This window comes from Crocodylus siamensis, chromosome 8, assembly GCF_052110815.1.
Source record: "Crocodylus siamensis isolate JL-2025a chromosome 8, ASM5211081v1, whole genome shotgun sequence".
Taxonomy (NCBI): domain Eukaryota; kingdom Metazoa; phylum Chordata; order Crocodylia; family Crocodylidae; genus Crocodylus; species Crocodylus siamensis.
The window spans coordinates 27,630,067-27,642,570 of record NC_143402.1 but is presented as its reverse complement, the minus strand read 5'-3'; the positions used below and the strand labels follow the sequence as shown (position 1 = coordinate 27,642,570).

Genomic DNA, 12,504 nt, shown 5'->3' with positions numbered 1-12,504 from the left:
AATGATGAACACTTTCTCAGTGGCTTATATTAACAAGAAAGGCGGCACCAGGTGTGCAGTACAATTCTGGGTGTCTAAAAGTCTCCTTCCTGGGTGAAGAGAAGAGAATTTAAGAGTTACATACAGATATTTTTAGGCTACTGTAAATAATCTATTGGTGCTATTTCAGACTTTTAAGAGCTCTTATCTTTTTTTTCCTCTTTGTGTCTGCTTTGGTTAACACTGTTGGACTAAAATCCACCCATTCCATCAAGAGAATATTTAAAAAAATATAAGCAATGAATACCTATATTTTAACCGAGAAAATATTAAACAGATTAATTTTTGTCTCCCTTACAGCTTGATTTTTGAGTTACCATGGTCTGTAGATGACTACTCACTCTTCCCTGCAAATAGGTTCTGATTGTTTGTTTGGTATTTGCTCTTGAAGCAAAACACATAGCTGTGTTGTGTCCTTGTCATCAGTCATGATTAGTGTACAGTAGTAGTTGGAGGAAAAGCTTGGCCCCTTAACTGCTAGTGTCTGGCTACAAACAGACATTGCATTTGTCCCTCGAGAAACCATTTTGTCCCAGGATGAACTGTAATAGAAAACTGAGCTGTCCCTGGGCTGGGCAGGGTGGTAGGTAGTTAATACACAAGCTAACTGCTTGTAAACCAGATGCCAACTAGCAGGCAGAACTGTAGCCACATGGGTTAGTGGCTGCCCTGGTTGGGGAGTAACCTTCCCAAAGAGACAGTCACAGAGTAGTAAGCTGCAAACGGCAGTTCTGTAGGCAGCTCAGAAGCCCCAAGCTGCAGTCAGATAGAATCATCTAGTTCAACCTCCTGCTCCAAGCGTGATCATCCCAGCTAAAGCTTTGTCTAGCCATGTCTTGAAAATCTCCAAGGATGGAGATTCCATAGCCTCTGGTAACATGTTTTAGTGCTTTATTACCCTCCTAGTGAGAAAATTCTTCCTAATACCTAACCTAAACTTCCGTTGCTGCAACTTGTGACAGTTGCTTCTTGTTCCGTCATGTGCAAACCTCCAGTTTGTCCACATCTTTTCTGGCCCCAAACTGGATGCAGTACTCCAGATGTGGCCTCACCAGTACTGAATAGAGGGGAATAATCACGTCCCTTGACCTGCTGGCAACACACCTTCCAATTCAGTCCAGTATGCTGTTAGCCTTCTTTGCAGCAAGGGCACACTGTCAGCTCATTCAGCTTATTGTCTACGGTAACACCCGCGTCCTGTTCTGCAGAGCTGCTGCATAGCCAGTCAGCCCCCAGCCTGTACTGGTTCATGGGATTGTTCTGTCCTAAGTGCAGGACTGACTTGACATTTGTTCTTGTTGAACCTCATGAGATTTCTTTTGGCCCAATCCTCCAATTTGTCTAGGTCACTTCGAATCCTAGCCCTACCCTCCAACGTATCTATTGCTCCCCACAGCTTTGTGTCATCTGCAAATGACAGGTGAACCAAACCCTAAAAGAGAAAATAGACTGGTCATCAGGCACAGAAAGGGAACACTTGTGAGTGTCTGCAGTCACATGACTGGATAGTGCTGGACTCAAGGTACATAAAGCAGTGCCTGAGCCCAGGCAGTCAGTCTGTCCCTGGGAGCTGCAGGGGAAAGCTCTTCAGTAGAGCTAATGGCAGAACTAAGGCTAGAGATCCTGCTATACTTGGGAGCTATATGCATTCAGCTGCTCATCAAACCCTGGTTGGTAGTGCATACATGTGTGTACAGGTCAATCTCAGGACAATTCTGTTCTAGGGTAAACACAGGCACAACTTGTCATCATACTTATGCAACATCTGTTCTTAGCCTCTGAACTAGATACGAGGGTGAGAAACCTATGTGAACATTTTCATTTGTTTGTTTATTGTTGTCAGATTCATATGCGACTATATGCACAACTGACATAAACATGTATATAAGGTAGAGGTGCATTGATACATCGGTCCGATATCAGATCGGTACTGGTATAAAGAAAATTGACTATCAGATATCAGCCTGGTGAGGTCAGGTATTTGGCCAATACATGCCCATTTTGCATACAGCTGCAGCGCAGCACTCAGGCAGTAAGGAACACAGCTCAGCAGCGTGGAGAGCTGCCTCCAGCTAGTAAGTCTGGTGTGGTGGAAGGGGAGGGAAGGGGTGTGGGTGGGGCAGATCAACACGCCATGCAGTAGGGAGGGGGTAGAGGCAGGGGGTACTGCTTCTGGGGGGGGTGGAGCCGTGGCTTGTGGAGGGGAGGCGGCTCCTGCTGTTGCTTGCACCCCGATAGGGCATGGGCCCCCCAGATCTGTGTGGGTTAGGGCAGGCTGCAGCTGGGGCTGTGTGGGGTTCTTCTCGGCGGGGGCTGGGCTCAGAGTGGGCACTGGCAGTGCTGGGAGGATGCTGCAGCTAGCCCGGATTTCGCTGCCACTCTGCTCCCAGCGCCACCACCACCAGCTGCCTGGTGCAGCCCCAGTTTAATGCCCTGTCTCCACCCATGTGCTCGGAACAGCCGGGGCTGTGCCAAGCGACTGGTGGCAGCAGCGCTGGGAGTGGAGCAGTGACAAAATTAGGGGTGGTTGCAGCATCCTCCCATCGTTGCCAGTGCCAGTGTTCTGAGCCCAGCCCCCACCGAGAAGAGCCCTGTGCAGCCTGCCTTGCCCTGCCCCACACAAATCCAGGGGGCACACACCCCTCCCTCTGTGCCTTGGTGTGCAAGCAGCAGCGGGAGCTGCCTTCCTCCACCTCATGAGCTGCGGCTCTGGCTCCCCCCGTCCTGCCTGGTCAGTGCCTGCCCTTGCCCTCTCCCTCCCTCACTGCAGGGGGTGTTGATCTGGCCCCCCTGACACCCTTTCCCTCGCTGCTCCCCTTCCACTACACCGAACTTACCAGCTGGAGGCAGCTGTATCGGTAATCGGATCGGTATTGGCTGATATATCTCCTTAAATATTGGATATCAGTATCAGCCCCCAAAAATCTCTATTGGTGCACCCCCTAATATAAAGTATATATTGAAATGAAATGTTGACACACTCTGTACAGACACTCTGTAAAGTAGTTAAGAAAGATTTAAGCCTATGTTGTAGGGAATGTCTTAGGAAAATGAAGCTATTTAAAAAGAGAAAGGAGGAACTTTCTTTTACATTAGCTAAACACTGTAGTAAAAAAACTTCATTACAAAATTGACAGTAGAGGAATATGATTTCTGTAATTTATGAAGCAAAGTTCAATGATTGTTTGTTCTGGGATGACAAGGTGGAGCTTTTAATTAACTTTCCTAGACAACGCAAGCTGGCTGAGAGTGAGAGCAATTGAGTTCACATTCTTTAGGACCTAATCCATTGATTTGGGCCTTTACTTCAATGGAAGTTTGCCTAAATAAAGAGTGACTAAGGATTCTTGGTTGGCATTTACACTGGGATCTTACTGTTAACTACAACTAGATTAAATTTCTCAACTAATGAGTTTCTGTCTACACAAGTGCTAAATATTATTTAGAAGCCCTGGCCATCAACTGGGTAAAGACTTATATTTTGTAAGTTAGAAAATAATTACCTTGTACCCTTGACATGCTATAGTATACATGTGTAAAAAATAATCAGATTGTAAAGATTCCAGAATCCTTACTTGGCAATATTACAAGAGAAAACTGATTATATAAGACCTAGGGTTCTTTTCAATCTTCATCACTAGTTGGGCATGTAGTTGAGGCAACTCCTAATAACATTTTGACTGTTGTTCCTGTGATGGGTCTTACAAACTGTATTGGGTCCATGTTAAACTCAAATGTTCTTGACTGCTTAAAGTGAAGCAAGTATGTGGTTGTGTTCTAGTGCTATAATAATTTGTAGCTATTATGGCTGAGATTATTTTTTAGGTTAACTGCTGTGGTTACATCTTCCTGTGTTTTGCAGAACCTGAAACATTATTTCTGCAAGGTTTGCCCCATTTAAGCTGAAGCTAATTCAGCTGCCCAAAGGATCCTCAATGTGTGCTCAGTGAGTGGGAGCAGAAGCTAGAGAATGTGCATGACTTATTTTGAATGTAGTCAATGAGTGTGACCTTATACGGGCAGGGTAATTGGTGGAAGATTGCCACTACCTCTTTTCTAGTTTGATCCCTCATCTGAAGTAAAAATATCTGAGTTTTGAGATGACTCGGGGGTTTGTGTTCCTGAGAGTGCAATTTCTGTATATCACATTAAGCTTTAGGCAGTGTTGTGCAAGTGCTGAATAGATATATGATATCAAACCATTTAGGGGAGAAATTGGTGCAAATGTATCACCAATAACACTTTTTAAAAATTATTATTATTATTTATGTGTTGTTATTACCACCATATTTGTTAACATACAGTGTGCCCTGGAGTACACTATGCACCCTGTTGTTGAAAGCCAGAATGAAGAAAAAATGATTTTTCCAGATTTTTAGCTGTATAGATCACAGACAGAGGCCTGATTTTCAGGTGACTTACCCTCTTTTCCTACTTAACCAAAGCTGAAACTCTAGCTGTTGAAGATTGGTTTTTATGGATGGATCTGTGATTTTGAAAAGAGCTAAAAATAGTTCCATGCCTATGAAATATGTGTAGAGAGACCAAGAGCTAGCAGACAGGAAAAATGCCCTAAGAAATGTTAATGGAATATCGAGACCATTGTTAACTGCTGCAGAGTGCAGATCAGTGAGTCATTAAATCAGCTGACTGCCTGAGCTACTTGAATATTAATACTTGTTCATCAGAGTGCCCCAAGGGATGACAAGGTCAAATGGTTATAAACTCTTGCAAGACTGTTTCAGACTGGACATAAGGAAGAATTTCTTTACTGTCTGAGCCCCCAAGGTCTGGAACAGCCTGCCATCGGAGGTGGTTCAAGCACCCACATTGAATGCCTTCAAGAGAAATTTGGATGCTTATCTTGCTAGGATCCTGTGACCCCAGCTGACTTCCTGCCCCTGGGGCAGGGGGCTGGACTTGATAATCTTCCGAGGTCCCTTTCAGCCCTAATGTCTATGAATCTATGAAAAAAACCCAGAGTGCTTCTATTCCAGGCAGAAAATCAGCTTCCTTGCTTAATGCATGCGCCTACATTTTGTGGGGTTGAGTTTTGGGAGAAGAAAGGTGTGTGTTTTATACAAGAAAATATAAGTTCAGGCAACATCGAAGGATCTCTTACTGATACTGACATTTTGTTTGCTTTTTTAGTATCATGAAATTACGATGATTATAATGGTCCAAAATGTGTTGCGAGTCATTTTAGTTAACTCACATGACAATGACATGCTAGTTATTTTTTATTAAGACATGCTTTAAACTCTTGTTCTAAAAAAAATATATGTATTTTTATAGGTTTGCCTGAGTCTATCATTGCAGCTGCATGTTCGAGAAGTGGCCAGAGAGTTCTGCATGTTGATTTGTAAGTTATCCCAATGCTATACATTATTGAGCATTTAAGTGTTTGCAGAAATTTAAAAATATCATCAGCCTGAATTTGACAAAAAGTCTAGAATTGATTTTAAAACTTGCTTAAAGATGGCAGTCAAAGGACTGGTGCAAACACAACTCTTGGGGGTGTTTGCAAGGAATCAGAGTCCTTTCAGAACATCATTTTATACCATAATTGTGTGTTAACTGCCTGGGGCAGGGGGTGGCAGGTAAACATTTACTGGTCTCAAGTTCAAGTGTCTGTACCATGTGCAAAAATGCCAGCACTTTCTAACGTAGATGCTTTTAACTTAGTTACTTAATTTGGTTTTCAGAGGTGCTCAGCATGCACTTATAGCTATTGACTTCAATGGGAATTCATCTCAACACCTCCAATACTTCTAGATCACATTTTTAGCTAGTTAGCTTTAGCTCGCCTGATTAGAAAATTTTGGCCAGATTGATTAGTCCTCAGAATATCAGGCTAAGTGGACATCCTTTACAAATCTACTGGTTTTTTGTTCTCATAGTTTCATAGTTGATAGGGTAGGAAGGGACCTGAGCAGATCATCAAATTCGACCCCCTGCCATGGGCAGGAAAGAATGCTGGGGTCAAACGACCCTGGCTAGCTGATTATCTAGCCTCCTTTTGAAGACCCCCAAGATAGGAGCAAGGACCACTTCCCTTGGAAGTTGTTTTCAGATTCTAGCCGTCCTGACTGTGAAGTAGTACTTTCAAACAGCTTGTGGCCATTATTTCTCCCTTGGTGCTGGTTCTTTCTCTCTAGGTGCAGTACTCTGCACTTGTCAGTGTTGAATCCCATCCTATTTTTATTCACCCACCCCTGTAACCTGTCCACCCCTGTAACCTGTAGTTGAAGCCTGTCCCTCCCTTCTAGCGTGCCCACCTTTCCCCACATCTTAGTGTTATCCACAAATTTGAACAAGGTGCTTTTCACCCCTTTGTCCAAGTCACTGAACAGTATGGTCCTGAGGACCGAGCCATGGGGGACCCCACTGCCCACATCCCTCCAGGTCTTTAATTTGGTCTTAATCAGTATCCAGGCTCCAGTCTATTTTTTGCTTTACTCCTGTCGCTTAACACCTGCTGAATGTCAACCACTTTGAGGGACATTCATTTTGGATAGGCTAATGGTCTTTTTTGCAGTTCAGCCTGTCCAGCTGCAAAGCTACAGTTCTTTTTGTAGTATTTAAAAGACTTATTTCAGATGTGTTGTGTCTGCTTCTCTCCTGCTGGATACAAGAAATGAGGAAACAGCTACCAGTGAGAGGTAGAGAAGCCAACTGCAAACATTCAAATCTGACTGTCTTTTAAAAAATTACAGAATTGGCTTAAAGATAATGATTTTTAAATATGAAATATTTAAATTGCAAATATCCAGATTTAGAGCTTTTTAAGTGAACTGGTTTTACATTTTCAAACGCTTTTCTGTAACTGCAACAGATAGAATCTTTATCTTTTAACATGGATGCTGAGATTGTCATACAATACAGTTCTAGCTGGAGTTTAAATAAACCACTGAAAAAAACCATTCACAAGAATTGACAACACACATGTAATAAGCTGGTGAGGTTATAAGGTGGTGGTGGAGTTGGAAAGGAAGGGTGGTTCAGTACTAACCTAAAGGACATTGGACCAACGCCCTACATCTCAACTTCTAGTGAGATGCCTTGAATGCCTGGTCAGACCCTGACACCTTCCCCTCTCCTGCCTCTTAGCAAGACTTCCTATATCACAGTCAGATTTCCAGTCCCTTTCCAGAGGGACAGCAGCCACTAGTTCCTTATTATCAGCTTATGGATAATAGGTGCATAATAACATAATTAAAATACCCAGCTGAATATTGTAGTGCCCTAGATACCTCAGCATATAGTAGGGGTGGGCAAAATACAGCTCACAGTCCATATCCCGCCTGCCAGTTGATCCTATCTGGCCCACCAACAACCACTGGGAGCCCAAGGAAGGAGGGCTGTGCCCTGTGCTGCTCTACACTACCACAACCAAGACCAGGCCAGGCCTTGTAGTGCACAGACTCCTTCAGCCCCCACTCCTGGTTTCCTGTTAGCACTGAAGCTGTGCAGTCCTGGCACTGTGGCCACTGCCAACTGGGCCTTCAGAGGATAGTTAAACCCGCATAGACTACTTGCTGCATTGAACTGCTGCCACTGCTGCACCACTAGTCCATGCTGGCAGGGGAGGGGGGTGGGTGGGGTACAGTTTGCCCAGGAGAGCCACCCCCAACTTTCCTAGTGTGATGCAGGGGCAGCAGCAGCTTGTCACAGTGGGCGAGTGGCACAGCTACTCAGTTTGCTGCATTGTGCCTCTTCCTGTGTGGGCCCAGCTGCCAGCAGCCACAGTGCGAGGACTGCGTAGCACCAACAGATAGCCGGGCAGAAGGAGGGGATCAGTGCGGGGGGTGGAGGAATGCATGGAGGTGCATGTTTTGTGGCCTAGCCCTGGCTGCAGTGTAGTGGTGCAGGATGCAGCCCTCCTTCTTCAGGCTCCCAACTGCTGCTATTGGGCCAGATGGGATCTGCTCCTACCTCCATTCCTCAACAGCTCACCAAAACTCCTGAAGTAACCCTCCAGCCCAAACAATTGCCTACCCGTGTTATATAGCTACCTATTGGCCAACATACTGATACCAAATGCTCCCATTATTTTAATACCTTACACTCAACTTGCTTGGTTTAACTTTCATTTAGAAATCCTGTCCACTACCTGGGTTAGCGTATCTGCCTTTCTCCCTCCATGCTCTAGACACATAGCAGCCAAGTCATGTGTACATCCTCGTTCTCTACTTTCCTTGCCTTTAGTTAGTATGGCAAAGGTGTTCTGCAAACTCTTTCAAAATAATACTGAATTAAAGTATTAACGATTTAAAATTAATAAGATGCATAAAATGTAATATGTTTTTACTTGGAACTTGGCAGTTATGTTGTCCATCCTCTTACCTGCAGTTTCCTGAACTGACAAAGAGGAATGTAATGTACAGTGGTGGGAGGCTTGGTTGTTTTATAAATAAGCATGTTAGCAGGATGAATCATACCTTATTCTAATTGGATTGAATCTAATTTTGAGTTCTAGCCTGGCCCTTCTATGGTGACAATCCCCCAGAAACTCCAAAGACTGGTTGGTTCTTAAACTACTTCATCTTGTAGTATTTTACATCTTGAGAGTTAATTTAAACTGAATAGAAACTGTCCTCTAAATTAAAAACATGGTTTCAGAATCTTTAATTCCATCACAAAATGTTCCATATTAGTACACACACTTGAACAGCAAAGGGAGGTTCAGAATCCTTGAAATCTTATTAAAGTTGATGTGGATGCCTCATTTACAGTATTTCTGGCAGCATTTGAATTTGATAAAATGCTATATTAGTAGGGAAAATATTAAATACTTAAAGTAAGCAGGCAGTTTTTGAGACCTAGAATTAATACATTCTGGCTGGTTAAACTTAGATTCTATGGTAGCAAAATTTTTCAGAATCGCAAAGCATTATGCATTGACTGTTTTTGGTCAAATAGTTTTTTTCCACCTTGCTTCTCCAGTTTTAATATCAGAGGTTTATTAATGGTCTGTAGTAATACCTTTGATCTGAAGCATCAGTGTCTTTTTTGCTGGTGGAGAGCCCACCAGATGACTGTCTTATCTCTCAAAAGTAGAGAGCAACTAGAACTGTGGAGTGCTGATTTTGTTTGTTACTGATTTCACTTAAATGTGTTTGGTTATATTCATGCATGCTTCCTCTTTCATTTTTATGATGAAAACAAAGTCTTCTAATTTCTCCCCTCGTCCTGCTATGAGGTAATTTTTCCAAATCTTGGGCAAGATTAGACTTAGTAGGTCAAAGGAAGGTATGCTCAGTGGAGGCTTTTTAAATTCTTGTGCTGCTTTAATTAGTGTATGTTCTCAGTAAAATATGATCTAGAATCCATATTTTGGCAAAACCTGAGATATTTACACTATAAAAAAACCAATAGGCAAACATTACAAAAGCCATCTGCTTTTTAAAATCTAAAACAATTTAATGCTGCCTTCCAGAAAGCTATTGCTGGCTTTGTATTTTAAGTGAGAAGAGCCCCACTGTTAAACCTTTCAAGTTTCTGACTGATTGGAAACTCTAAACATATTTTTATTTTATTTAGTGAACTAATCTATAAATTTAATCATTAGATGAATTCACAAATTATCTTCTCATTTTATTAATTGAAAATTTGTTAGCAGAAAATAGTATGTTTGCTGAAAACATTTCTGTTCAAACTATTGTATTCTATTACATCTAGATTTTTACATTTTGTAAAGATTATCTGATCTATAAAATCCTTTTTAGGATCATAGATTAGATTGCTAATTTCCCATTCCCTAAAGCAAAAATGTAGTCTATTGAAATATGTACGTGTTAGCTACATTATTTTATTTCTTCATTTCTCTATAAACGTCAGAAAAAGTTCAATATAAAATATTGAATAGGTGCAACCAAAAATAAAACTGTTTTTCTTGTATATATTGCTTGCATTCATTGTGTTGTATAGATTATCTTGTTATTTTTAATCTCCAATCTTTGTTTGCATTTACCAGAATATGCTGCATAGGTAATGGTGCTAGATAATTCTGAAGCAGCCCATTATAAAATACTAAGTTCAAGCCTCTGATTTATAAACACTGTCCAAGCATCACCATCAACAACAGCTAATCTTATTCAAAATAGTTTCTTCATTGCAGTGTTGCCATAAATTTCTGTAGACAGATTTTAAACTAAAGTTAGCTTCTGCCAAATTGTAATTGAAGGAGCTCTATTTCTGCGTGCCAGCTATCTGTCTCAATAAATGTAAAATCTGTGGTTCTTTTCAGAGAGCTACATTTACTGTAGATATTAACGAGCTGTTGACATGTGAAATTTCAAGGATAGATGTTAAGTGATTTAGAAAAGTAATTTGCAATTCAAAATGTGGAGATCTGCACTTATTTTAAACTTGAAGTTGCTAAAGGGAAGTATGTGAAGCCTAAAGTTGATTACTTTGTGAAATGACTGTAGCTTCTATGGTAATACAGGACTTTCCTCTTAGTTATGCTCTGTCCTATTTTTCTTTACCCCTGCTTATATTCTGTTTTGCAGTTTCTTTATATGTAAAGGAAGCTTTTCTTCAAATTGGCACTGTTTCTAAAATGAAGTTTACATTTGAATTGTAGCTTCCTCCCTTGTCTTTAATAGAAAGTATATTATATAAAATTACAAGGTTTTTTAAAAAAAAAAGTTACCTTGCACCATTTACCTCACTCTGGAGATACTGTCTTTTTTCCTTCTGGGACTGAAAAATAATTTTGGAGGTGCCAGTCAAGGGGTATGCAATGGAAAAATCCATGTTTTGCCTTTGAAAAGTTCATATCAAATGTTCATAGTTGTGTTTGTTTCAGTAACTATTTTGGGGTATATGGGCAGTGTCTTAATTTCTTAGGAAGGCTTAATATTTTCCTCTGTCTTACAGAGCAAAGAAAGCTGTCAGCCTGTATACTAAATCCTTTTCTAGTCCCACCCAAATAAAAGACAGTCAAGCACATACAATGATAGTACCTTCCCAGTGTACTGTTAGAGGGTTCTTCCCTGTTTGGACAGTGAAATAAGGTAAAACCAATTTAAGAAAATAGGAGCAACATATTTTTTACTGGTGAGTGTTTCTAAAAATCCAGCTCCCACTGTATCTCTGGCTGCTTTTAAGTTGTTTTTCTCTCTAGCCAGTCTTGGATCTTACTGTGTCTGAATCTTTTTTAAATTAAACAAGAAAAAACACATTTTTTCTTTTTCTCTCTCCCATCCTTACCAGAACCTTTATCATACCTTTTTCTCAGGTCCAGAACTTGAGAACTGTCTGATTTTTCACATCTCAACTCACACGTAATCTTTTGCCATGAACAGGTGTTTTTTCCCACTGTGAGAAATGTTTCTGGGCAAGGGAGTCATACAAGTGTTCAGCCTGTAACTGCCCCCTCTCTCCTGTTCTTTGCACCTTCCTGACACCGAGATAATCCTGGTCTGGGGAAGGTACAGGAAGCAGTGCTACTCCATTTCTTCCATTCCTGGGGTGGAGCAAAATGGCGGAGAAAGACTCAGTGTTCCTTACTAGGTCTGGAGAACAGGCAGGGAGTCTTTCCTTGATGCTCTGCTCTTTTCCTGTAGACTGGCTTGGGAGAGGAGTGGAGCAGCGGGGCAAAGCCTCCACTCCATTTCCCAACCCCTGGTCTGGGCAACCGTGGGGAGCATTGCGCGTCTGCCCTAGGGAAAAAACTTCTTCACCTCCAGTTCCTGACTTGTGGATGTTCAAATTATCATGTGTGCTGCTGGGCAGTGCACATGGAATTTAAAGCTTGTGGGACCTGTGGTGGGGAAAACATCCCCTAACCCCACTTACCTTTTTGACTGGCTTTTAAATGATCCCTCCACCATGCAAGTGGGCTGCAGGAGTGGCAAACAGAAGCCAGTTGTGCTGGGAACTGAGTTGGGGAAGAGTATATCAGAGCCTCGTTTCCAGTTATGCTGGTTTTGGGTGACAAGGGGATGCTTGTACACTTGTTTTTACTGGAAGAGCTGCAATTCTCCCAGCAGAAATGTAGTGCTGGTACATGGCTTTTATTACATCTCTAAAATCTACCCTTTCCTTTGTCCTTGATGCTTACACACCTTTGTATCCTCATTCTTTGACTCAGAACTTTCTCTTTTTGGCATATAGGACTCTCTTTTTCTTTCCAGCAGCTACCGTTTTGTACTTCTTTGCCATGTCAATCCTATCCTCCACCTTCTACTCTTACTCACAGACTTCCTATACCTTTATACATAGAGTTCAAATCCCTTACCTATGTCTTTAACAATCTTGTTTAATTACTTGTTGTCTCCCATCATGCCTCGGTTTCCTTTATCTACTTTTCATGTCTGGTTGGAGCTTGTCATGTATAATACAGCTTGCCACAAAATTTAACTCAGGTTATTCCTTTCAAAGCCATATGAACAGTGTAAAAGGAGAGGGGAAATAATGCTTCAAAAGAAGTCTTGGATTACTTCCAAGACAAGTTTA

At 41.7% G+C, this 12,504-nt stretch overlaps 1 protein-coding gene across 2 annotated transcripts in view; it reads left to right on the top strand.

The window, feature by feature from the left end:
- Positions 1 to 12,504, top strand: part of CHM (CHM Rab escort protein) — a 145,815-nt gene that overhangs the window by 19,429 nt on the left and 113,882 nt on the right. For both annotated transcript variants that reach the window (XM_090059407.1, XM_090059406.1), the window contains exon 2: positions 5,335 to 5,401. In XM_090059407.1, coding sequence (XP_089915533.1) covers positions 5,335 to 5,401 — 67 coding nt within the window. The remainder of the gene's footprint in view (positions 1 to 5,334; positions 5,402 to 12,504) is intronic.